We start from the raw sequence: 27,071 nt of genomic DNA on the forward strand, positions 1-27,071 counted from the left end.
TTGAAAACAGCAGGACGCAGGCTGTGCACTACAGTTTGGTAGAAATTTGGGAACAGTATTTTTTAAGCAAAACATATCTGGGCATTGAACCAAAAATTAAAACTATTATAGTATCATAGTACCAAATGGAGATATTTTGATATCATTCTCACTCTCTCCATTCCAAAGCCAGGAAGCCTCTAAAAATTTCTGCAAAACTTGAATCTTGCTGTTCTCACAGTCAGAAAGTCAAAAAGTTGCTTTTCCTTTCCAGAGCCTGAGCCTTTCCCTTTGCCAGAAGGGCAAACTCATATCCTGGAGATGAGCAGAACACAGCAACAATCCTCCAACTCATAGAAAAAGGCCAGCTCTTCATTTTTCATTCTCTTTCATGTAACTCTCATTTTAAAAATCAATTTGCATACAAAGTTGGTGTTCTACCTTCAATCTATAACAAATTTTGTATTAATTCTCCTTCCTACTTGAGTTACAAGGAAATGTGAGAAACAGGAGTGTATTTATAGGTCCAATAGTTGCTAATGTGATTGGGGAGAACAAGGAAGAACACAATATGCAGGGCTGGAAACGCTCAGTAAATTTAAGCAGCAAGATGATCGCTCAGAATCCTGAATTATGAGTGAGTAGTTCTGGATGAAAATTTAGCAAGAGATAACTGAAGTAAAATACTTTGCAATAGTTCAATCCATACACATTTAATTGGAATAAAGGATTATCTAGAAAATACGAAGCTGCTTCAGCAGCATCATAGGACTAGACAGAAGATAGCAGTGGCATCATGTAAGCTGTAGGCAACAACTCTCCTTGTCAGGAATGCCAAGAACTCTTTCTAGTCCTGCAGATGCAGAAGATAAGGTCTCAGCTCCAAGCCAAGCCATCAAAAAACTGCTTGCTCTAGTGTAACAGATTACTTGACATTCAGACTCTTTGTGAAACAATACTGATGGGAAGTTAGTCAAAAGCCTCAGAATGGATGTATGGATGGCAGGAGAATAACTTTAGAATCATAGAATAGTTTGGGTTGGAGGGGACCTTAGAAATTATCTAGTTCCAACCCCTCTTGCATGGGCAAGGACATCTTTCACCAGACCAGGCTGCTCCAAACCCCATCCTATCTAGGCCTTGAACATTTCCAGGGACAGGGCATCCACAGCTTCTCTGGGAAACCTGTGCCAGTGCCTCACCACTCTCAAGGCAAAGAATTTCTCCCTAACATCTATTGTCAACTACACCTCTTTGAGTTTAAAGCCATTGTTGGTGGCACCAGTCCCAACAGCAAACCCTAAGGAACATCACTCCCTTGTTATTTTCTGTATTTTCTCACCAGTGTTATGCTGTACACACATTTCAGGAATACAACAGCTATGAACCAAAAAGCATACCATTCAAATCACTTTGTCATTACCAAAAACTTCAAAATGAACCAATAATTACAGTTAGTGAAAGGGGGGAGAAAGGATAAATACCATCCAAATACCAGTGTGGCTCATAAATAAGCAAAATGAAAGCATTTCAAGCTTTTCAAAATAGGAAAGATGATCCAACCTGTCAAGATACAGTCCAGGTGTGAAGGGTGGAGGACATGGAATTAGACCTAGGATTTTGTACTGCTGAAAGACCAGTTTCAAATTTAGAAAACAACAGTTCCAATAAACTAAATTTTAAATGCACATTCTACAAAAGCCATACTTTTCAGCTCCTTCTTTTGCTGCCAGAAGTATCCACACACACACGGACACACATGTAACAAAAGACGACCTTTGAGTTTATTGTTTAAAATACAACTTTCAGGCCACATGATCACTATGCACTGACACATAACAATTCTTCATTTCAAGGGTAAGCACTTTCCCAAATCTCAAATCTCTTGAAGAAGTTCCTTCTTTTCCTCAAAATACTTCTGAAACCACTCAATATGTTCAACCTTCTGCTTAACACTGAGGTATGGGTTTTTTGAAAGCCCACAGATGACTAGTTCCATGAAGTGGCGGATAGGTCCTTCCTTGGGAAAGCCTTCGAGGTGTTTGTCCAGAAAGATATGTTCATGAAATTCAGCATCATCCTCCATCCCTGACAGAAAGACAAAGCAAGAAAGACAAAGTTGTTATCATAATATAATAGCAAGTTTAACAAAGTAAAAATAGTATAGTTTGAAAATAGTCTTAAATTAGTAAAATTAATGGTTCTGCTTGCATTTCTAAGAATATGTAATATTTAAATCAAATTTCTGGCTTGAAATCTTGATGAAAGCCTGATGCTGGGGTGGAAGTAGGAGGAATAATTATAACCATAAATCAATCTTCTTGCTAAAATCCGGTTTGTTCAATACTTGAAAATTTTGATTCATCATTGGTACCACCTTTTAGATTGCAAGCACTTTCTTCATAAATTTTTAAAGAGAACACTGCCTAAATTCTGCAGAGGATTAAAGAATACAAACTAGTCTTGAACAAATAAGGTAACCTCATAAAGTATCAAATACTGAACAGCTAACAAAAACACGTCCTTGCAAGCCATGCTTTTAACATCCTATTGCTATCAAATGGGCACAGAAATTTGTTTTCTGACATTTTCTGAATGTGTGAGTGCATGATGATGCAAAAGTGTGGTGCATCTCACCAGCTGCTATTAGGTCACAGTCATCACCAAAGATGCACTCAAAAGCCTCCACAGGACATGGTACAAGGGATTATTGGAGATAGGGCAAACGTTTCTTCTTCATCCTGTGGATTTTTTTGCTCTTGTTCATGCGATGATGGTAGAGACTCAGAACACAAATTCCTACATATAGAAAAAAGGCTGCTTTTGCTGTTCCTAATTTTAATGGGCAAAAAACCAAAAGGCAATCTGGGATTTGTAACAAAAGATTTTTCTTCAGTTAGATATACATGGAAATTTTTATTTGATACCAATTGGCTTGCACCCTTAAATAAAAATCTGTTATTAGAGAAAAATATTGCACTACTTCAAGATGACAAAAATGAGAAGCCTATACCACACACATGAGTATGGTGTACATGTTTTTCTAAATTATTTGATAAAATTAAATCAGGGGTATTAAAACTGAGGTAATTAAACCACGTAAGTTCTAGGCTTCCTTCTTTGGTAGAGCTTCTACAGTTTCAGAAGAAATGATGTCCATCTCTGAGATGGAGAAGTCACTAAAAGGTCACTTGAATTTGTTAAGTTTGCATTACTTTATTCCTGCTTTAAACTTAAGCCATTGCAATAGCTGAAGGAGCTGAGAAATACCTGTATTTTTCCTAGAAATGTGTGAGTGTATCAATACCACAGTTGCACACCACATTTATCTCTGTGGTTCTTGAAAAAAAAAAAAAGCACATTTCCTTCTTCAGAAGCTATCTCCTCGTTCCTTTATGTTGAAAGTTAAAATAACAAAAGTCAGGTAATGTCAGTTTCAGAAAGTGTATTTCTGCTGTGGTTGGAAAACTATGTCCACAGACAGAAGCAGTGATGATCCTTCCACTATCCACCCATGCTGGCTTTCCCCCACCAAGGGGAGATAGAATCTTACTGTACCTGGATGCTACTGGTTGCTTTTTCAAACTAACAACCTTTCCAGACTTCCTTACTTTCACTGGTCTCAAAAATCCAAGAGAACTAAACCAAACAAAATCACTACTTAAAGAATCTGAATAATGCTGACAGTAAAATTTGGCCTTCTGAATGCTCTTCTTCTGAAGACAGATACAGGGTATCAGGAAAGATTTCGTCTAATAAATAATTTCACCAATTTTCATCTTTAACCCAAAATAAGCAATTTAGAATCTCACAAAAATGCAGGTGATAAGTAAATATTACATATTTACTTATGTATTCTGCTTTCCTGTTTGTCAAAGACTGTCTATGGTTTGGGGATGAAGTATTAAGTCCAAACATTTCAGTTAGACCACGTATTTCAGTCCTCAAAAAAGTAAAGTGTGCATCACAGAAAAGGAGACCACAACTGTCCAAAGCATCAGAGGCAGAAGCTTCTGGTGGGAACAGATTAGATGAGATAATGACTTCCCTCACCCCTAGCAAACCCTGACTCCTGCTGCCAGCCTGTCACTCAGCCTCTCTTGCACTGTCCTCAGAAACATAATTTGAAACAATATGCGTGGCAGAAGTCTAAATTAGAGAATTTTCTTTTTCAACATCAAAACAAGAAGACACCTACTCTCGATATCCTATTTCCACCCCCCTCCATGCTACAAAACAAAGTCTGGGGAATTCCTCTAGCTAAAACACTAATCCTTCCAAGACATGACCAACCCTGTCTTAAAGATGCCAATCCAGACACAGACGACCATCCCTTATAGCGAGCATTGCTGACATGATATAAAGATGACTAAGTATTCAGATATAGTGAAAAAATGTCCCTGTCCTGTGCAGAGGGTTTGGATTAAATTATCTTTAAAGGTCCCTTTCAACACAAAGTATTCTATCCTTTCAGGATTTTTAGAATGACATCAATCATGCTCTTCAGAAGGTCCCTAGAACAGAGATAGTAAAGAAACCCTGACGCAATGGTTGTGCAACTCTGCCAACTCCCTTGGCAAGATGATCCAACATTTCTCTGTTGGGAACAGCAGCTCAGCTAACCAGCAACTAGAACAGGACTTTTTGGTGAACTTTTGCCTGCAGAAGCCATCAGAGGCAACTGAGGAATTAATTTTCTGAGACCTTCCTATCACTTGTGCAGTAACAATCTCTGGCCCACCAAAAGCATTTGCTCCTCATAACGAGGTGCTAAGGCAAATTCTCACCTATAATCTGCTCTGTCCTTTCCAGCTTTTTGAGTCATTATGGTATAAATGCACAGAAATAATAAATGAGGCACAAATAATTGTCTTTCCCAACTTTTTGCCATGGCAGTCATGGAGCAGCATTAAAGCTACTTAAAAGCAGGAGAGACAAGCAGAAAGAAGGAGTGGTGAGAACAATGTTACGCAAGCTGTACTAATGGTTTGCTAAACTGGTAAAAATTAATCAGAGGATGGGGAGATGGAGAGGGAAAAGAAAAAAAAGGTAATTTTCTGCCTAACAGTGACTTCAACTGCATTGGACAAGGGCAAGGGCATGCAGGTAAAAGCAAACAACAGGGCAGTAAGGTGTGGGGGGGGAAGACTGCTGCTGGCCACTGTAGCAAGCCAGTATGTCTAGCCACATCTCCAGATGTTCACACAAAAATAATTTTAAAAACCGTGACCTTGCCCTGGTGCCACACAGCACAGTACAGTGCCTAGGTGAAGCACTCTAATGAGAACACCAGAGATACTCTGGAGCCAAGGAAAAGAGTTTTAAGAGGTTGTCTTTCTTTTTTATATTTGGTTTAAAACCTTAAAAGATTTCATAATGCTGAAAGCTGAGTATACATGCTTCCTCAACAGAAAATTTAATTGCACTTATATTTTTAAAGCCACATGGTTTTGGCATAGAAGAATAATCACACATTTCTGGATACAAAACAAGCTGAAGTAATCTCCTCCTGTTGAGGGCAATGGCTGTTACAAAACTGCAAAATTAACAGCAGAAAGGGGCATCTTTATTTTGCAGAGAAACTGAAATTACAACATGTTGATATACTCAGAGCAAGGTTCTCGAGCTTTTAACTGTGCTTTGACACACCTGAGGTGCTTAACAGCCTGTGGCTGGCAGTCTGATAGGCCAGTCTTACTGACTTGGTATTTCAACCTGAGAGGTGACAGGTTTTGGAAGGCTCCACTGGAATTTTCCACATGACCAGTCTTTGTGGACAAATCAATCAAGATTCTTGTTTTAACTATATGTAAAGCCTCTTTGTCCGCTGGCCGCCCCATCCCAGACAGCGCGGTTCCAGCGGCACGGCTGCCCCAGGGAAACCACGGCCCGCCAAAGACACACTGTCAACTGAGGGCCCCAGACAGCAGGGTTCCAGCCACATTACAACAACACAAAAACCATTGGCCACAGTGGTTTTAAGCTTGCAAAAACATGACTAGAGTATACTTGGATTTCTACATGATGGAACATGATGGAACAGATCAATCCTGGGAGCAGTGATTAAATTCTGTGAAGAAACTGCCAAATAGGATGAGAATAAACATTAAGAAACAATGAAGCACATTATTCAATTTGCAACTCAGTATAGGACAGATTTTCAAAGACTCCCAACTTCAGATACTAACCTGTTTTGCTCTCAGTGACTGAATCATTACAAAGCAGTTTTGTTTGATGTCTTTAAAGTCTTTAAAAAAACCCCAAAAGCCACAGCCAGGCTCTCCCTGAAGTTATGAAGTCTCCTTTCCTATATTGCACACTTTGTGTAGTCGTTCTTCACTTCCTTAACGTTCACTCTCTCTGCTGGCATAACTTCACACAGAGCTTTCTCTTTTTTTATGGTAATAAAAGAAAATACTGTGCACAAAGATGCCTAATTAACATAGATGCCCAGGGTGAGTGAATATTGTGACTGTTTATTCTTATGAAACAGACAGAACAAAGGGAGCAAACAACTGTTTAACACTCGGCCTGCCCAGATACGGAACTGGCAGATAGCTGGTTGGGATCTGGCAAGAGACTTGGTCCAAGAGCCACACCAAAGAACACAATCAGCATTATAAAACACGCACAGCAGTTTTAAGATTCCCCAAGTTCTGCTAGGAGCTTAATTTAGTAAAGATGCAGAGTAAAAGGTATTATGTAAGAGACTTGAACTGCCTTTTGGTGTTAAACACATCAGGGGGGGAGGGAAGGAGTCGTCCCCTTTTGGCAGCAGCCAGACCTCAGATCAGCCAAACCACCTGCAAGACTTCACCTGAAGAGTGCCAGAATGAGTTCATCTGAAGCATCTCTGATCTGGGACAGTCAGGGACTTATGTTTGTTTACTATCAGAAGCATGACTCACAGCTGAAACATTATGTTAAAACAGTCAAAGGTCAAACATGCTCTAATTTTCAGAAAATATAAACTGAGACAGATAATAAAAGCTCATGGTGCACATACCAACTTCATTGTCAATTGGGAACTCCCACAGTATTCCTTCTTTTGTCCACTGGATCATCTCCTCAAAACCATTTCGGGGAGGCTGTGCAGTTACTGCTGCAACCTCCTTTGCAAACTCCAGATCCCAAATTGTTGGCGAAGATACTAAAAAATAAATTTTGTTAAGATCTGTCAGCAACCAAACACTTCTCAATAGCTAAGACAAAGTCCTTTAACATCAATCTTTACAGAGACTAATAACTTCAGCCATGCAAATTTTTCTACCTTAGATACCAGCATCACCTTTCTCAAATGAGAATTCTCTGTTGACATGAAAGTTCATTAAGTTCTCAAATGTCTGATGAAAATCTATTCTGAACACCTAGGGGAATATTTATTTTTATGTCTTTCACATAAAGCAATAATTTAATTTTTCCACAATCATTCTTTGGTTTTGTCTTTCAAAAAATGAGGACACAGCAAATTCTGAACTTGACTGGTGCACTGTGCTAAAGGACCCTTACTTCTACAGGAGTTTTCAGGCTCTTCACAACTACATTCTCCTTCAGGGAAACAACTCAACTCAAAGGCTGGCAATTCCTTCCCCAATGCTCCTAAGTGTGCCAGTTTTTGTCTCTCAAGCTGAGAAACCAGGATTTCTTATTCTTTTCACAAAGTTAAACAGTTCCTTTAGGGATATATCTTTTCTGATGCCTTCTTTTTTTTTTTTTTTTTAATAGAAGTGCACTCAGATTGCAGCAGTTACTCTTCTCAAGGAGTTCCTGTCCCTCCACCCAGGAGAGCTGGTCACGAGCCCAGACTGAAGCGCTTCGCTGAACTGAAGGGAACAAGCTGTTACCACAGGACAGGGAGGGACCTCTGGGAGTGCCCTGGGCTGCTGTCGAGTGAGCTGGCCTAAGCTGCATTCCCCTTTGTTTTCCTGCCTCCCTCTGTTATCAATTCATCCTAAGATCCTTGGAACACAGATCTTTATGTGAATTCGAGTATTACAGTCCACTTGGAGTGGATTATAGCCAATAACCTATTATTTTACTACTCTTGAGTCTAAGTACCTGAGGCCAAGATATAATTTCATCTTCAGCTCAGTGGCTTACAACTCAACTGAATTAAAAAAAAATCCCCCCTCCTTTAAGAGAAAACACAAGGGAAGGGCAAACAGTATTTTTACATACAAAAAAGTGTTTTCAGAGGGGTTCTTTGTGTTAAATCAGAATACAATTATTCAAATTATTCCTTAAGAGGGAAATTTCCAGAACTATTTTACCAGGCTGAGTACTTTGATTTGAGGGCTGGAGACAGGAATAAAATACAGCTACAAGACAACATGAGAAACCATACCAGAATGAAATTGTTGTCCACATCATAAAGAAACTAATAAATCCTCTAACAGAGGAAAGCAGTACCTCATTTTTCAAGCTTGCAGGAGAGGTGATAAAGATTATAATTTCACCTCATGAAGCAGAAAATAATACTGGCATTTTACATTAAGAGTTATGAAGAGTATTTTCAGGATGACAATTTCCAGTTAACATTCAAGTTTTCAAAGTCAATATTCAATACTTAAAACAAAACTTGCTTTTCTGTTATGTATAGAAAAAATTTAACCCATTATCTACTGAAATATGAACCAAGACAGTGAAAACAAATGAATCAAGGTATCAAGTATCACACTGGTATTTCCCGAGGTTAATGCCCAAAAAAATGTTTGTCATCAGGCTTAGTCAGTAAGCCAAGTAATCAGCTTCCTGGTCTAAAATATACTGTAGAGTTCCTCAAGGCTACCTGGAATCAAACAGGAAACACCAAACAAAAAGCTGAAAGAAGCTTACTAATTAACTTCTAATTACAAATACAATAAAGTCCACTTGCTCTCTGAAACAATTTGTACGCATTCCAATTTTATGTTTTAAAAAAAAAGTGTATCTCAGCTTTTAGCTGGGGTGACTACAATGAGCCACTGTGTCTGCATTCTGTTCATACTAAAAAGAAATCTTATATTCTCACTCTTTTACCTGAGCAAATTTGATTCAACTCAAAATCCATTTTTTTCAACACCACTTTTGTTAAGACAGCTAAAAACAAACACTACATCATTCATTGTGGGTTTTACACGTAAAATGGACCAATTTTTGTCATACTGGCAGTCTTAAAACACAGCAAACTGAATCCCATTCTAATAAACAGCTTTCATAGAGGTGTCTGTATTCAGAAAGTTCACAGCTGCTTGAAAATATGCAAATGGCACTATTTAACATTTTACTAAAAAATTAAGTAATCAAATTAATATCTCCCTGTAGTTTCAAGTGAAAAAAAAAGATAAAAAACTACTCAGCTAGAATCTGGCAAAAACTTACAGTTCTACTCTTGAAACTGAAACAAATACTCATGATTTTGTAAGATTTTAGACAGAAGTACTACTTCTTCTGCTGCTACTAACTTTACATAAAGATCTAAGTCACTACACTGGAACAAAGTCTGTTTTTTAAAAGGGCCTCAGAATAGCTGAGGAAAACCAGCATTTGAAGATCAATACTAACAATGCAGTCTCACTGTTGATAAAGAAAAGTGAGGGACAACATTGTTTACAGGACTTGCCCATATTCACACACTCTTGGCCAAACCCAGCCTGTAGTAAAGCCAAGTCTTCCAGAGTGGAAGCTATCCCTGTTAAGACTGTTCCCACACAGCTGTGCCATGCAGTGAATACGAAGGTGTCACACCTGTTTTGAATTTAGTTTTGGTACCTTTCACCTCACATGAGTTTTGGCATGTACATTTAGTGGATAAGGAATTGGTTGGATGGTCACATCCAAATGGTCCAAGGTTCATGGGCCATTTCAAGGGTCTATCCAGACCATGCATTCAATGGTCAAAAGCTCAATTCCTGGTTGGAGATCAGTGATAAAGTTGTGTTGCTCAGGAATCCACACTGAGACCAGTATTGTTCAGTGTCTTCATCCACACCACTGACAGAGGGGCTGAGTGCACCCTCAGCACATCTGCAGGTGTCAACAAGCTGAGTGGTGCCGTTGACACACGTGAAGGACAGGATGCCATCCAGAGGGACCTTAAGCACAAACTCAAGGAAGTGACCTCATGGAAACCTCATGAGGTTCAACAAGGCCAAGTGCAAGGTGCTGCCCCTGGCATGGGGCAACCTCCAGCACCTACACAGGCTCATGAATGGACAGAGTCCTGCCAAGAAGAATTTAGGGATACTGGTGGATAAAAAACTGGACATGAGCCAGCAATGTGCATTCACAGCCCAGAAAGCCAACTAGAATAATAAAACAAAGCATGGCCAACAGGTTGAGAGAAGAGATTCTTCCCCTCTGCTCTCCTGAGACCCCACTTAGAATGCTGCAAACAGCTCCAGGGTACTCATCACAGGAAGGACATGGATCTCTTGGAGCAGGTCCAGAGGACGGCCATGAAGATGATTAGAGGGATGGAACATCCCTCCTAAGAGGAAAGGCTGAGAGCTGGGGTTGTTCCTTATGGAGAACAGAAGGCTCTGGGTTGACTTTATTCAATCTTTGCAATACTTAAGGGGAGTTTGAAAGAAAGATGAAGACAAAATTTTTTTGTAGGGCCCATTGCAACAGGACAAGGAGTAGTGGCTTTAAACCAGAAGAGGGAGATTCAGACTAGACAAAAGGAATAAATTGTTTCCAATGAGGGTGGTGGAACAGGTTGTCCAGAAGGGTGGTAGATGCCCCATCTCTGGAAACATTCAAGGTCAGGTTGGGTGGGGCTCTGAGCAACCTGACCTAGTGGAAGAAGTGCCTGCTCATTGCAGGGGGTTTGGAACCAGATAACCTCTAAAGATCCCTTCCAATCCAAACTTTCTATGATTCTAAACAGATATGAAGAACTTTACAATAGGTGAAGCAAGGTGTCATTTGTCAGCTGCCAGTGGGATCTTTCCAGCTCCACCTGGAACACTAAACAAAAGAAGGCCAGAGAGCACACACAGCAATCCAGTGTGTAGTCTTGGGTTGCTACTACCCTGCTTATACTTAGTCACCTGCAGGGCATGCTTGCTTCCTTGGGATCACAGCCTCACATTTCCTTGCAACTTGACTAAATAAGTTGGAGCAAACATACCCCTCCTCCAGGCTGGCTTTACACTCACAGAATTAAGACTGACCTTTATGACAAAAAGCCAGTTATACCCTTCATATTCACTAACAGAGTGCCCTGATCAGCACAGAAAACATCTCATTACACTGCATGGAAGTTTCACGTGGTAAAAATCTGAGCTACATCAAAGTAGTAATTTCTTTTATCAGACTGAAAGCAGAAAGTGAGCAGGTCATGTCTCCTCATAAAAACAAATCTCTTGATATTCTAAAAATGCACAACTTAGCCTCACTGCATTTTTCATTACTGAATTTCCACTAACCTGTTTTCAGTGCATGCTCTGGTTCTGTAGAAGCCTTAGTGAATATATTAAGCCTCTTTCCTACTTTGAGACTTCTATAAACAAAAAAAGAAAACCGATATTTAGTATTTCACAACGCCTTACAACATTGCCAGATAACAAATTAAAAAGCACAAAATATTTTCATGAACTAACAGATCTCTGGAGACAAAAAAAAAAAGATTGTGATTCTCACTAAATCTTCAGGCTTTTAATCAGAGAGTGTTTATGGCTTTACTATTTGTCTTAAACAGAGCTTCTCAAAACATTTCCATGTGAAAGGAGGAGCATAAATCAGGCACTATATTTGCAGTCAATTTTAACTGGAATATTTAGGAATCCGAAAAAAGGTAAACAGCATCAAACCACAGTACTTAAGTGATTTTACAAAGTTGTGATTATCTGAAGACTTGGGTTTTTTCCCTGTAAAAAAAATATTGCACAATTCAGGAACAGAAAAGGCAACAGCTAAATCAAATAATTCCTGCTTTATGACATAAATAGCCCTTTTGGAAGATCACACAGCCACCTTCTCTGCCATACAGCAAACAGTCAGAGTATAACCATATGATATGTTTTCAATAGCATCACCCTGGTGCTTGCTCTTCTGAATATACAAATATTTGACTCTGACCATCTATTTTCAACCACATTTATCATTACCATAAGCTTATATTAAAAAAAAATACAAGAGTTCAACATGTAGTCAAATTCTTATAGATGAAAACAAAAAAACCCCAATGTCTTTAGTATCAACTATGTTTTTAATCATATTATCTTCCAGGTTTCCACTGAAATTCTAACAGTTCTTTCATTTTTGTTATTACATATCCACAGTTACCCTGGCAAGATTTATCCTTTCTGACCTTAAAATTCTACCCTTCTGGATTTACTAGAGATTTCTAATGGCCTCAACTACTTCTGCAAACCTGCTCTTGTCATATTACTTTTTAGTGATGAAACTACCCTGGAGCTATTTCAGCACACAACAATTTAGTTACAGAGCCTTGAAAGAATGTTGATTCAGGATTATATTTTCCAATCTGTGTGTAACTCCCAATGACAATGGCCAAAGATACATTGCATGTGTTGGAAGAAAGTTTATTTTAAAGTTACAAGTTTAAATTACTATAAAGCAGCATCACTCGTTTCACTGCAATGTACTAACTAGACTCAAAGTTAGGTATTCTTCCTAACCCATATTTTCCTACTATCAGTTGATAAGCAAATACATGAGATATTCAGGTATGCAGGAGGGAACTCAGGCCTGAAACTGGAGACAGTTTACTCACTACAGGGATTTTAAAAACTATTTTAAGGTGCTGTTTCTGAAGTTATATACCAAGCACTGTTCCACCACACACAGAATACTGTACATCTACTCACCCAGGAACTCGTGCTTTTCTTTTCCTTTGTTACCCAAATTCTGTCTTCACCATGATCTATCTAAACACAAATTATTCCCTCCATTTTCAGGCCCTAACCTCCCAAAACAGAGATTAATTTACAAAGTAAATTAAAAACAAGAGGAGTTAATCTTACTAAAAAACTGCTATGGACAGAATACATGGAGAAGGAATGCAATGATGAGCTGCCATGGGAAAATCCAAAGACTACTGGCAAAAAAAGCACGGCTTACAGGAGTAAACCAAAAATATAAGAGCACTCCTTAATTCACAAGAGTGGACACATAATACAGGAGCAAAATAAACTTAAGGAGTACCCTGAAATCACATGTAAATTATAAAGTTAATTTCATAGACAATTATAACATCACAGATAACAAAGAAATCAATTACAGAATGAAGTGGTAATAAATAAATAGACCAACTTTAATATATCTTTAAAATCCCAACAGAATGAATGAAATTTTTCTAAACATAGAACATGATCAAGTTTTGTAGAGGAGGAAAGCAGGCTTTCAAAACCTCCATTTCCCAAGAAGTTAAGAAAGTGACATAATATTGTATTATGCATAGGTGAAAATAATTTAGTTAAATCTAGTTAAAACAAGAACAGTTACATTGCAGCACCAAGTATGCTTAATTATAAAATGTAATATTAAGAAAATGCACATTGTTTGATTAGTTGATTGCAATTAACTATCTTGTTCTCACAATTTATTTCAATGTTAACACAGTACTTATCTTGAAAAATATTTAAGTAATTTCTTTAAGCTCTGAAGTATTGTAACATTAATAAGTACAAGTAAATTTAAAGTATTATCCATAAGTAACTGCATGCTCCCTCTATTGGAGGTGAACACCATAAAAATACCTTCTAGAGTCCATCTGAGCTGATGACCTTCCAGGCCTTATTCTTTGACCATCCTCATCCAACTGCAAGGAAATGCGACCGGACAGCCTCGCACCCCACTGCTCTGGGGACTGCCTTTTAACTGCCATTTCTGAAATAACGTTGCTGAAATGGAAAACATGAAATGTAAAAACTCCACAGATTGACAAAGCAAGGAAGTTTGTCATATGCATTAACTAGAAACTCTACTCTCAACTGGTTTCATAAGCTTCCAGGAGACAGAATTTTACATTCCTCACAAAATACACCCATCTTTAATCCATCAAACAGTCGAGGCTGTTGTTTTAAACCATTTGTTACATTCCATGTATAAAAGTGCTACTTTAGCCTATTAAACCTACAGTGAATGCTTCCTTTTAAATTATTTCGTTTTCAACTAAAAAAAAATCATATATCTGTATACTAATATTCACAGAGTGTACTAGGCATGTTTTGCTTAAGCAAATGAGGAATTCCTCTGAATACAAAAAATAGGTTTAAATAGGCAAAAATCACTATTTTTTTGGACAGGAACCAATACTGCCCAGGGACAGAGCTGTGCTGCTGCAGACCAAAAGGAAGCTTGCCTTCACACATCAGCTGACATGGGCCAATCATGCCACCCTAATAAGTAGGTCACCTTTCCTGATCCACTGCAATCTGTTGCATTGCATAATCATATTACAGCATTAACAGACCACATCTTCCTTCGTCATTCTGGAGTGAAAATCATACGTGAAGAGCAAATGCTCTGATCTCCTCCAGCACCATACACAGCTCATTCTAATCACAAAGGGCAAATCAGAGCCCCTTTTTGCCCCTGCCCATGAGCTCCCTTCACTGGTAGCTCTCTGGTAGCCCTTCCTCACGGCCTCCTCTCCACCCAACCACTTCCAGTCACACAGAGTCATCCCAAATTGCAGCACTGAAGTTTTCAAGACATAAATATGGGCTCAAAAAATAAAAATAGGCCAAGGCAAAAACAGTGCATTACCCATTTCGTGAAAATCCAAATGAAATTCAAACTATGCTCTTGGCAGCTTAAGTCAAAAGAGATTTTACTGACAAGAAAGAAATACTTCTGGAAAATTGTAAAAGCTAATTGCCACAGAAACACAACATGATTTCTCTTCAGTCTTAGATGTGGTTTCAAACGGCAGAACAAGCATAGCTCTTCCAGTACCTACTCTGAAATAAAGGCATCTAAAAACAAGTTTGAAATAATTTCATTTTCATTTTAAATAAAAAGCAATCTCAGATTAGTTGCATATCTCACATTAGAAATTACTCTGTGAAGTGGCTACTGGCATTAGTGAGCTGGTGTTGGGCCAGAGGCTTGACACACTTACAAGGGTCAAAGGGACATAATTCCTAAGGTCAGCCACACACAGCCCAGCCCAACAGCTTGACTCAGCTGTGACCTAAAAGGCTGGTGTTTTCCTGTGCTTCAGGGAAGTCAGGAATGCTTAGAGCTGCTCTCTCTCCTGAATTACCTGCAGTTTTGCCCTGTAGATGTGGAAAGACTACACTATAGAGCTATCAGAACACACAGTCAATGGTATCATGTTCCCCGCTAGGAAATCCTAATGTCACCCCACCATCGGCACATGAACATTTCTAGCAGCAACATTCATCACTCCATCATGAAAAGTGCACTGTACTAACAAAAGTAGAACCACAAAGATTTTTTAATGCCTTTTGAAACAAAAAATATTGGTTTAAAAAGTCAGACTCCAACCCCAGTGTACTGATAGTGGTTAGACATTATATATTCCCTCGTTCCAACACATTAAAAACTGAAGTTCCTACATACACCTGCCTTCCAGAGATGGGACGTGGTAGGACTTTTGTAACAACCACAGACTCTCTCTCTTTCCTGATTATCAGCCAATAATTATAATACTTAAAACGGAGACCCAAGGAGCTTTGGATATATTCTAGCCAAAGCTCTGAATTAGTACTCTTGCTCATCCAAAACAGGAGCTGAAATCGTAGAGCTGCAGATTTTATTTTGGTGCAGTGCTGTGGTGATTTCCATTGAGTGAAACTTCACCCCACACTGAGGAAAATAAATTCCTCTATCGTTAATATTTTCCCCTCCCAGTGAATGCCCTGTCCCCGTGCTTTCTACAAGGCAATGAGATGACTGCATACAACAGTGACCTCTGGAGGTCTTGCCACAATCCTGGTAAAAAAAATTTGTACAAAAGATCTGGACAACATACAACAAATTTCATATAATAAATCACAATAGCAGTATTCAGTTTTTTGCAGTTCAGCACTATGTAGCTCTACTGCTTGTGAAAGTATCTTACTTTTAAATATTGTGAATAACTAAGGAATATATATTGGCTTTTAAAAAATGCAAGTATCTTGATTGTAAAACCTTTACAGAAATGAAGGGAAAGTTAAATTGCACGTATTCTCTTACCGTCAAACAAAACTCAACACAAAATAATCATGCATGAACAAAAGAGAATGCTTTCTAATATATTAAAAACATATTCATGCATTGTGTGGATAGAGGTATCATGGAGCATAAATCACACCAAATCAAGTCTGAGGCTGCTGGGCTTTGTAAAATCAACATTTTTAAACACTAGTCAGAAACCTGAAAGTACTGTATTTATCTCAAAGAACTAAGAGGTCCACAGTAACTTTAAAAGGTTACTTTTACCAAGTTTTTTGTCACGAAAATCATCATAAATTGCTGGTCTTTCTGGAAAACTCATCCACTGATAAAGCGTTTCTGCTACCTAACTCTTAAGTAAGAAAACTAAAACTTTTCAGCAAATGGCGGCAGCAGGAGGAGTGTATTTGCTGGGAGAAACAAGCTAGGTCACAAAGCTGCCTCAGGGAATAGAACTTGCCAACTCAGAGCACAGCAAGCCAGCCATGACATTCCAAAAAGGCTGGTTCTGGTTGAGGAAAATGCATTTTTCTAATGATAGTGCTTCATCCACAAGCATGTCATAAAACATTGTAATATCACATCTTAACCCACCAATCAAAAATATAGAGGCACTATATAGCTGCAGCTTTTAAATTTCTGAAGGATTTACACTCTCTTTCAAGAGAAAAAACATTTTTGCTTTGACTAGGACTTCTTTAGTCACTGTCTTTCTTCCACTGCAGCCAGAGCTGGGTCAGTGCTTCAGGAAAAGTGCTGTAGGTGAGGAGAGAGCCTGTGATGCCAGAAGGCAGGGAAACCACACGTAAACAAGAGTGTGTGCACCCTAAGGAAGGGAAACCAGCACATTCCAGGCTGGGCACTGCATGTGTTAGCTCACCCAGGATTTCTGTGCTCCTCCAGCACCCTGGGTACTCAAAGAAGGTTTGAATTACATTTAAGTTGTCCACCCACAGCACTGTTAAAGACATTTGTGTACTCTGCCCTTCTAAAGAACTCAGTGACAGAGAGTGAATAAACTCCCTGGTAATTAACAGTTTAATGAACATATCCTCTATATAAACAGTCCTTATATCTGAAGAACAGATATTTTGCTTAATGAAGTCATTCACTGAGCATTGTACACCCCAGTCTGTGCAATCACCTAACTCAACGTGTTTGCAAGCATCTGTCTCTTTCTTCCTTAATTTCCACTCAGGCAGACATCAGCCAGAGACACCATTAGCTCTTTTTGCAGAACACTGACAATCATTCCAGCAGATCCTTTACTCACACCGACAAGCAGAAATACATGTAACCTACAGATGATAATAGATGGGTCAAGCTTAGATCCTCAGTTGGGGCAAATTCATTTTTATGGAATAAAACTAAGATAAGCAGCTTGCAGCTTGCACTGCAAACAGACATAAAGAAAGGTTTCACGTTCATATTTTGGTAAAGATCCAATTTTCTGTTGTTCAGCATTTCACCTGGATTTAATGCCTTATTTTCTGAGCAGGTATTTGAATACTAGCTAAAAAAAAAAAGAAAAAAAAATTTGCCTTTAACCATCATCCAAAAGAGGTGTATGCACAAGTGTTTGAGTTTCCAAACAAATGTTTCTCATCTGTTTGAAAGCCACACTGGAAACAGAGTTAGGCCAAGAGATGAGTTTCATGCGTTGACTGGAAAGTTTTGAAAGGAAGGGTGGGGCTATAAACAGAGCTGCTCTAGTTCAGTTCTGCAGAGCTGTCATGAAAATTCACCAGTCCAGACAGAACGTCTGAAACATCTACAAATCCATCCATTGTGTGAGAATTCTGGAAGCTTGTGGCAAAAAAAAAAAACCACCAAACTCACAAAAAGAGCTGTTATTTTGCTAGCCTGTCCAAGAAAGCAATGATCCTGGGCATGAAAACAATTCTGTTTCTGCAAAACCACTTTAGAAGGATGATGGCAAAATTTAGAGTTTGGTATAACCACATCAATGATGTTACCAATATTCATTAATCCTAAGGATATACTGTCCAAAGGTATCTTTTAGGGGCACCTTCCCAACACAGAAGGCAGTCACCTTCAGGATGACATTGCAAAATAGGAATTTCTGATGTAATTGAGAAAAACAATCAATACACAGACCGTAGGTTAATAGTGCTCCCCTTTTTCTGTTTATCTGTGGTTTCTTCATGTCTTCTTAGCTGTGCAAGGAGCTCTGATTCTGTCTGCTTCTTGTTGCGTGGAAGGGAAGATGCAACTGCAGAAGCAGCCTTCACCAGTTCTGGATTTAAACTGCAAACAGAGACACAACAGATACAGAAACAAAACCAAACAAAAACCTTTAATATATTTAAATTGTCATTTCTGTGCTGCCATTTTATATCTTAATAACTCAGTAGCTCGTCAGGTATTTTCCCAAGTGGGGGTGGCCAGTGGGACAGGCAGGTTTGCCCTACATTGCCCTAATTATCGAATGCTGAAGGTCTCTGACAAGCTCCTCCTCCCCAGCCTGGTGAAATGGCAGCCCTGTGCCACTGCACCGCCTGGAGACCACTGGCAGCACAGACTGTGGGATGAGAAATATGATGTAACACACTGTGGACAGCAGCAGCTCCAGAGACTCAACAATCATTATGCCATTCTTATTTTTTTTTCTGTTTCCTCACTTTTGCTGTATTTTATCTGAACAGTATTTGCCTTCTCCCATTAAAATAACTTTCCACAGGCAGGTGCTAGTGCTACCTTTCCACAATCTCACTGAAGAACAAGGCAGCATAAGGTTGACAGCATACAGCACCTTTTGCTCAGATCCTCCCCTGTGATTTACTCCAGTCTACAACTCTGCAACACACTCCATTACAAGATTCTTTTATACTGTTGGAAATGGTTTATTTGTCCTAAATAACAAAAAAGAAAGTTAAACTAAGGATAAAACAGGGTAAGAAAAGTTTGTTATACTTTACCGTTGGGTGTCTTCTGTAACTCCCTGCGGCACAGAACCTTCCCTGTCCGGGCCTTCCAGCTTGTTCACAGCTTGCTTCTTGCTCTCACTGGCTTTTAATTGCTGGAGTTTCTTCCTGTAGCTCACCTCCACCTTCATATTACCAATAATGTCTAGCAGCTGCTGCTTTGGTGTTTCTGCTCCATCCTCCTGCCTCTTTGCTGCCCCTTCAGGGGAGCTGTCTTTGGAAGCAGCAGATTTATCTTTGTCTTTAGCAAGCACGCTGCTCGTGCTGAAGAGTTCCTGTTTGCTAGATGATACACAAAGTTAGGGAGCAGAAGTTAAAAACAGGGTCCAAGGCTGAATTTTGTAAACTTACCAAAAACCCCAAAACAACAGTTACAACTGTCCAGGCCCAGCTGAGTGTAACCTGAGTATGTTCAGTGCATGTCAAACACGTGCCTTTTGACTTTCGAGAAGGGCTGAGACACCATTTCAAACTCTTGATTACTTCTGATTTCCTCATCACAAACAAGAAGTAAACAACTTTACACACCATTTATTTGTGGAGGAAATAATACAGAGTTTGAATTTACTGGTACCTGATACTTAAATTCATTGGTACTATAGAAAACTCACCAAAACTCTTAATATGAGAGAATCTCTCAATAAAGAGATCACTCCCTGAAAAAAGGCTGTACACACACACAGAGATAACCTCACATGTTTTCACACTTGTGGCACTACTAGAGATCACATTCCCCTACTCTGCAACATGGATTCTGCTGCAAGTTAACCCAGAACCAAACCAGAAAGCTATTTGGGTTATAGCTCCTCTGCTTAGTTTAGCACATGACTGCAAAGAAACTGCAACTGACACAGTGCAGCTGAGGATGAGAAGCCAGGGACAGCAAGGAGCTGCTCAGGAGATTCTGCAACACAGACACAGCTGCATTCTCTAGAAAAACTATCATAAAATTCAAGAGCTGTTGTCTATAACATTCTAAAATACAGCATTTAAACCTTTACATTCACACCTACTAACTTTGTTTAAAAATCACCTTTAAATTACAGAAAGGAAAAAATTAATATTTATTCTGATTCAAAATAAAAAAACTTCAAGAGATCTTAAAACACCTCCACAAATATGAAGGAATTGTGGCATACCTCTCCCCATCACACACATCTCTCTCCGGCTAAAAAAAAGAAAATCTGCCAGTTTCAGCAGGCACTGCATCACACTTAGGTCACCCTGCACTTGACAAATTGTCAGCATTAAAATCTAAATTTCAATGTTGAGAAGCAACAGGAAAATTTAAGGAAAGCTTTAGAACCTTCTTTCTGAGAAGATGGTAGGAACCCGGCTGTTTTACACTGCACTGCTCCCCAAAAGGTCCTCGACTAACTCCTTTTTTGTTAATTCAGGCCAAAAGGTCTTTAAAACTATGTAACCATTCAGAAATCACAGATTGTTACAGGGTTGGATGTTTAAACATCACCTACCTCTAACATTCCCTGCCGTAGGCAAGGTCACCTCCCACTAGACTGGGTCACTCAAGGCCTTGAACATTGCCAGGGCTGGGACATCCAGAACCTCCCTGGGCAACCTGTTCCAGCATCTCAGAACCCTCAAGCACAAGCATTTCTTTGTAATACCAAATTTCCTCTCTTTCCATTTGTACCCATTATTCCTGATGCAATTTGTACCCATATTCCTGAAGAAAAGTCTCTCTCCAGCTTCCCTGTAGGCCTCCTTCAGACACTGGAAGATTGCTATGAGGTCTCCATGCAACCTTCTCTTCTCCAGGCTGAACAGCTCCAACCTTCTCAGCCTCACCTTAGCCTAGAGCAGCAGCAAAGCACAGCAAGACTGAAAGCCTCAGGCACTTAAAGCCAGCAGCACACTGCACTTTGCATCCCTGTATTTCACCTGCCATCCAGTTTGCCTTATGCTGGGGAGCCTGGCCTCGGAAAGCAAACACAGCTACCAAAGAAGCCGAGCTGCTTTGAACATGAGGCCGTCACAGCACCAGTGCTTGTTCAAAAATATCGAGGAGTTTTGAAGTGTAAAAACAATGAATGAACGCACAACTGAGGTGTCATTAAAAGCAGCTTACAATACTTTAGTAAAAACGAAGAACTCCCAATCACAGCTCTTAGCCCGCACTTTGTGCAGAAACAACACCACCCAGCAGGCAGCGCCGCTCTGCTGATACCGGGCGCAAAGCTACGGTCAGGGCACACACGCGGATCATTCACACCGCTCCAAGATGGGAAGGACAGCAAGGACAGCACCACGACAAACACGGCCCACGCCACTCCCCTCCACCCGCCTTCACTCCCCGCTGCCTTCTGCCCACCGCTGTCCCGGCCACCCAGCCCCGGCAGCAAAGGTGAGCCCCGTCCTTCTGAAGGCCGCGCCCCAAGGCACGGCCCGGCCTCACGGCAATGCCCGGCCGGCGCCGTCCGCCAGGTGAGGGTGCAGGGAGGCCGGTACCTGCGGGCCCTGCCGTGGGCCGTGCCGAGCAGCCTTGCCGCCAGCCCGCCGCGGGCCCGCACGCCGCCCCACATCCCGCACCGCCGCCGCCGCCGCCGCCTGCGGCCCGCGCTCCCCGCCCGCCCCCCGGCCGGCAACAGCTGCCGCGCACGGACGTTCCGCGCAGCAGCGTTCCGGCCGGCTCCGCCCCGCCCCGCTCCCGGCACAGCCGGCCCGGCCCGGCCGCACCCTCCCTCACGGCCTGGGCCTCGGCGCCGGGAGCTCGGGTGTGAGGAGAGCGCTGCCAGCAGGTCCTGCTCTGCTCAGCCCTGCTGAGACCGCATCTGGAGCGCTGTGCCCAGCTCTGGGCTCCTCTGTGCAAGAGAGACATTAAGGCTCGCATCTTTCCGAAACACGCTCCAAAAATGTCCACAGGCCTTCACTTCATCTGCCCTGTGTGAAAAATGCCAATCACTTGTTTTTAAAATTTTAAAAGTTTAATAGTAATAAAATGGTTATAAAAATAGCAATATAATTAGCGTAATAAAAATTGTGGACAATTTGGATTAGGACAATATGAGGCAATCGTAACAGTTACGGAAGTCTGGAAGTCCGGGTACCTTTGTCTGGGCAATATAAGCCCGAAAAAGGACATACGTTAACAGAGGATTAACCCTTAAAAGCAATAGCCTGTTGCATATTCATACATCTCATACATGATGCATAAATTCCATTCAAACACAGGATAGTCAGTGTCAAATTCTTCCTCTGAACCCTAACAGCATCTTTAGGGCTGAGCGAGGTGGGAAGAAGTTCATTTCTTCTGATAAGCAAACAATAAATTCTTTTTCTCTGAAAGATTTAGGTGTCCTGTGGCTGCTATCTTGGTGTGAGTCCTTTCTTTAAAAAACGTATCTTACATAGCATAGTTTCTATTTCAACATTATGTTATAACATATAACTATATTTAACACATTACTTAAAAAAATTAATACAGCATAACTTTCTAATGTAACACATATAATATTCATTTTAATATTTGCAAAAAGCCAATCATAAAATACGCATTTTTCACACCTGGAAAGGTGAGCACTGTCCCATCTCCTGCAGCTGACTGTGGTACACCAGTACACACACCAGTGTCACCTGTGGAAGGCCTGACCTGCAGAAGCCATCTCACTCTTCCTCCATGTGGGGCTGTCCTGCCTGACCCACCTCTCCAAACAGGGTGAACAGCATCCACTGCAAGGTGCTGGGGGAGTTGTGATGTTCCTGCAGCTCTGGCTGCTATTCTGGGACAGTACATGCCAAGAACTGCCGTTCATGCTCCTGGACAATGAGAATTTCCATGAGATTTAGGAAATGCCAGCTGGCTTATAGGGGCAAATGGTTTGCCTGTGGTTGGCTGGAGATGGTGTGGGGCCCAGGAAATAGCTTTGGACTGCAGAATGGACAGAAACACAGCCTGCAAGGGATCCCTTTGCTCTCCCACATCAGACAAGTTTACATGGTATCCCCCTGTCAGCTTCCCAGAGGTTACTCATCCCTCCATGCCAAAATACTCTGTTGAAGAGGACTTGTGCCACTCTGTCACACGGTGGACCACTGCATCCCAAAGCCAATCACCAATCCCAAGCGAGACCTCTCGAGTGCCAGCAAGCACTTCCACATTCCTGCAAAGCTCTTACGAATTAAGGTCTCTGCACACATGTCCCATTTCTGCTGTGCCTAAATCCTTTGAGGGGAAGCTTTGACTCCAAACAAATTGATATCTCATCTTAGGAGAGTCCTTCGGGAGTCATGGCAGTTCTTCCATGGTCTCCCTACACACACCAAGTGTTGTTACTTCAGGGTATGCAATTCCTACATAAATTCTTCCTTAAAACAAAACAAGTGCTCCGCAGCAGCAGGGTGCATGGACAAAAAGCAGGGTTTGGCTGAGCAGCCGCGGGTGCAGGCAGCAGAAAAAGCCGCGTGGTGGCGATATGCTCGTGGAAGCGTCGCATTCCAGAGCTGTAAAATCTCCCAGGAAACATTTCAAGGGCTGTCGCCGTCTCCACGTTTTCTGCAGATAGGAGCAGATCAGGCCTGGTGGTGTGCCCGAGGAAGGTGGCAATGAAGGGATACCCTGAGACGCTCAATGCCTGATGTTCCAGCGGGCAAAGGGTCATGGCAGGCAGAATGTGGCTTAATGGCATCTAAATTGCAAGTTTCACTGCATTAGGGGTTTAGAAGGCTTTCACCAGCTGGATCTTCCAGCAGTGCTACAGTCCTGCTAAACAAGAAGCCAGCACAGAGGTCAAGATTTTTTGCAATGAAACAATAATTTCTTAGTATTGCGGATTATTTGGGATGCACAATTAGCTCAAAATCACTAATTACAACAGCAATTTTTTTACATTAAAGAAATTACAATTCAATTTCTAAAACCACTTATAACCTAGGCTGTTCTTTCTTAACAATTGCCACACCCGGAGTGCTGCATCCAGCTCTGGGGTCATGAGCACAGGAAGGACATTGACCTGTTGGAGCAAGTCCAGAGGAGGAACACCAAGTTGATCAAAGGGCTGGAGCATCTCCCCGGCAAGGAAAGGAGGAGAGAATTGGGATTGTTCAGCCTGGAAAAGAGAAGGCTTCAGGGTGACCAAAATGCAGCCTTCCAGTACCTGAAGGGAGCCAACAAGAGCACTGGAGAGTGGCTTCAAAGTGAGAGTAGGTTTAGATTAGTTGTTAGAAAGAAATTTGTCACTGTGAGGGTGGTGAGGCTCTGGAGCAGGTTGCCCAGGGAAGCTGTGGATGCCCCATGCCTGGAAGTGTTCAAGGGCGGGTTGGATGAAACCGAGCAACTCAGTCTAGTGAAAGGTGTCCCTGCCCAGGGCAGGGGGTTCGGAACTAGATGGTCTTTAAGCTCCCTTCCAACCAATATGTTACATAAACATATGGGAAAATAAAATCTGCACCCTGTAATTAATTTAAAGTGATGGAAGAAAAGATTCATTAAAGTTTACATTTTTGTTTATGCTGTTTTTTCCTTGGTTTGTGCTGTGAAAGTAGGAGCCATCGGTTTTATTTGGTGGAAAACACCACAGATCTAAGATGAAATATGTAGGTCTGCATGTCTCAACCCACGCAAGCACATGTGCAGCTCAACTGGGATTATCGTGCTTCCCAGAAACACTGCCTGGTCTGGCAGAGCATCTCAAATATGACTGATCACTGGTACACATTATGGCTGCTGTTCCTTTACCTTGCCACACACTGTACAGTGCCCTACTGCTTTCAACCAGACTTTGTTCCTGATAAGCCTTACTGCAAGCACTTCAGGTAACTGCAAATCAAAAGGGGGAAAAATCAAAAGGAAAAAAAGAAAGCGCTGTGTAGTTTCAGCTGAGAAAAGCAGTGTTAGCCCATGCCATAGTAGCTTAGGTCATCGTATGCCACCTCAAAGTCCCGAAAAGCCAGGATCACAAAGTGACAGCTTAGGAGAGTGTCTTGGGACTCACGGCAGTTCCTCTGTGTACACAAACTGTTGCTGATTCAGGATACACAATTCCTAAACAAATCCTTTAAAATAAAACAAAAAAATCCCAACAACAAAATCACCCAACTGGAAAAAAAAAATAAACAAACATATATCTTTTAAAAACCCAAGAAAATTTTAAAAAAATTTGTTTTAATTCATAAATTCGGTAGCATCCTGCTCAGTAAGCTGAAACACGGCCCAGCCCCAGCTTAAACAGAGCCCAGCCCCGCCGCCCCCCCGCCGCCTGCCCGGCCCTCGCCTTCCCTGGGGCCGCGGCGGGGCCGCCTCCATCGCCGCCTCTTTCGGGGCACAGGCGGCGGGGCCGCTCGGGCGGCGGCGGCTCCGGTGAGCGGGGGCAGAGGGCGAGGGCCGGCGGGGCGGGGGCGGTGGGGCCGGCCGGAGGTTCCCGCGCACAGGCCGGGATGCGCGGCGGGCTCGGGATGCGCGGCCCCCGGGAAGCCGCGGCTGCGGTGCGGCCGCCCGGGAGAGGCGGCGGGCCGGGGGCGGGCGGGCTCTGCCAGCGCGGGCCTCCGCCGAACGCAGGCCGGGGCTTCCTGCTCCCAACGGGCGGTGCTGGCGGAGCGGGAGTGCTCAGCCTTCCCCCTGAGGAGGGCTGGAGCCGGCGCTGCGTGCCCGCCGCCGGCAGCACGTGTGACAGCGGCGGCGAGCCCCGCTGCTGCCCTGCCGCTGCCGCCGCCCCGGGCCGGCCTGCTGTGACCTTGGGGAGCGCAGCTACGGCCTGCCCACGCGGCTCCTGCAAGGAGCAGCGCTGCCCTCTGCGCGCATCTCGGTCTTTGGGGACTGCACGGGCAGAGAGAAACATCTGGGGCTGAAATAACATCCGGACTCTGCAGGACCTGTGACACTAACCAATGCTTCTGTATTTCCAGGTTTGAGGTTTGGATTTGCTTTGGAAGTCACAGAGCAGTTGCTGCCTCGTTCTACCTACATTCAACTTTTAATATAGTAGTATTATTACAAACAGGAAAAAAGGTATGTACTGATATAATACTAATTTAGTTTTGACTAAGAATTAAATCTTCTGAAAGTGGCACTGGGCTGATATGGATCAGACGACTAAACTTCCTTGTCTCTTAAATATTAAAATATATAAATATTTTTATAGGCATATACTTTTTTCCTTCTGCTGCCAAGTTTTCTGTGGGTGATCTGGCATATGCTCCCTTTGAGGATTGGCACGAATCGATAAGCACTCAGCATGATGAAAACAGTGCACATTTTACTGAACACAGGCAATTGTTGCTCTCTAGTAATTCCTTCCATTCAAAGTCTGTATCAATGATGTGGTTTTCTCTCCTAAATAAGAAGCAAAACTCAGAGTGCAGTGTGAACACTAATGAGACATATAGGATAACCAAGCATAATTTGGCCTTGGAGCCTCCATGTTGAAGTAACACCTGGTGCGCCATGCTGTCAGTAACAAAACAGTTCAAATCTGAAGCCACAATTGTGAAATTACTTGTGTTAGTGCCATTTATTGCAAGAGCAATGTTTTATTTTGTTTTAAGCTCCCTTAGATTTATGTAACAGATTGGATGGATAAAGTCACTGAGTGACAGTATTTGGCCTTCTGGTGTATTTTTCTAATGTTCAAGAATAATAAATCTGTTTAGATACAGGCTTCCTGAAAGCCTTGATTGTATCCAAGTGTCTATGTTTCTTGTACGAAGCATGTAGTTTATACAATGTATCTTTCTATGATTCTTTCAAGGTAGCCTACTGGGAATTATGTTTCCCATTCAATTTATGCCAAAATATATTTTGGGAGGTAACAGGCTTCAAAAGAAGCATTACAGTAGGTAGAGGAGTGAAAATTGTTCTGTTTACTGATGTACTGTGCTTGAAGACAGGCTTAAAAGCCAGTGAGGCACTAATTCACATGTGTATTTGTGTGGGTTTTAAGACTCATGCAGCTTTTTGACAGCACTGCCAGACAGCAGCACGGTTCTGAAACAGTGGGAGCTCTTTGGCTGAGTTATTTTACCCCAGATAAATAAGCTTGTTTTAACTGCTTGCCCAGT

The 27,071-nt window shown here is 41.6% G+C and overlaps 2 protein-coding genes across 2 annotated transcripts in view; both read right to left on the minus strand.

Moving 5' to 3' along the window:
- Positions 1 to 1,741: 1,741 nt before the first annotated feature.
- MRPS31 (mitochondrial ribosomal protein S31) lies at positions 1,742 to 21,606 on the minus strand. The gene is made up of 7 exons (XM_054271952.1): positions 21,528 to 21,606; positions 19,053 to 19,340; positions 18,232 to 18,381; positions 13,686 to 13,829; positions 11,391 to 11,464; positions 6,986 to 7,129; positions 1,742 to 2,067 (listed from the first exon to the last, which is right to left on the minus strand). The coding sequence occupies exons 1-7, from the start codon at positions 21,599 to 21,601 to the stop codon at positions 1,856 to 1,858; spliced, it is 1,086 nt and encodes a 361-aa protein (XP_054127927.1). The 5' UTR covers positions 21,602 to 21,606; the 3' UTR covers positions 1,742 to 1,855.
- A 2,506-nt stretch (positions 21,607 to 24,112) lies between these two features.
- LOC128934163 (phosphatidylinositol 3,4,5-trisphosphate 3-phosphatase TPTE2-like) overlaps positions 24,113 to 27,071 on the minus strand; it is a 35,353-nt gene continuing 32,394 nt past the window's right edge. The window contains exon 19 of the mRNA XM_054271593.1: positions 24,113 to 24,172. Coding sequence (XP_054127568.1) covers positions 24,142 to 24,172 — 31 coding nt within the window. The 3' untranslated portion in view covers positions 24,113 to 24,141. The remainder of the gene's footprint in view (positions 24,173 to 27,071) is intronic.

Source organism: Melozone crissalis, unplaced genomic scaffold, assembly GCF_028551555.1.
Source record: "Melozone crissalis strain CALT ecotype California unplaced genomic scaffold, PUWL_Pcris_2 ptg000013l_1, whole genome shotgun sequence".
Lineage (NCBI taxonomy): Eukaryota > Metazoa > Chordata > Aves > Passeriformes > Passerellidae > Melozone > Melozone crissalis.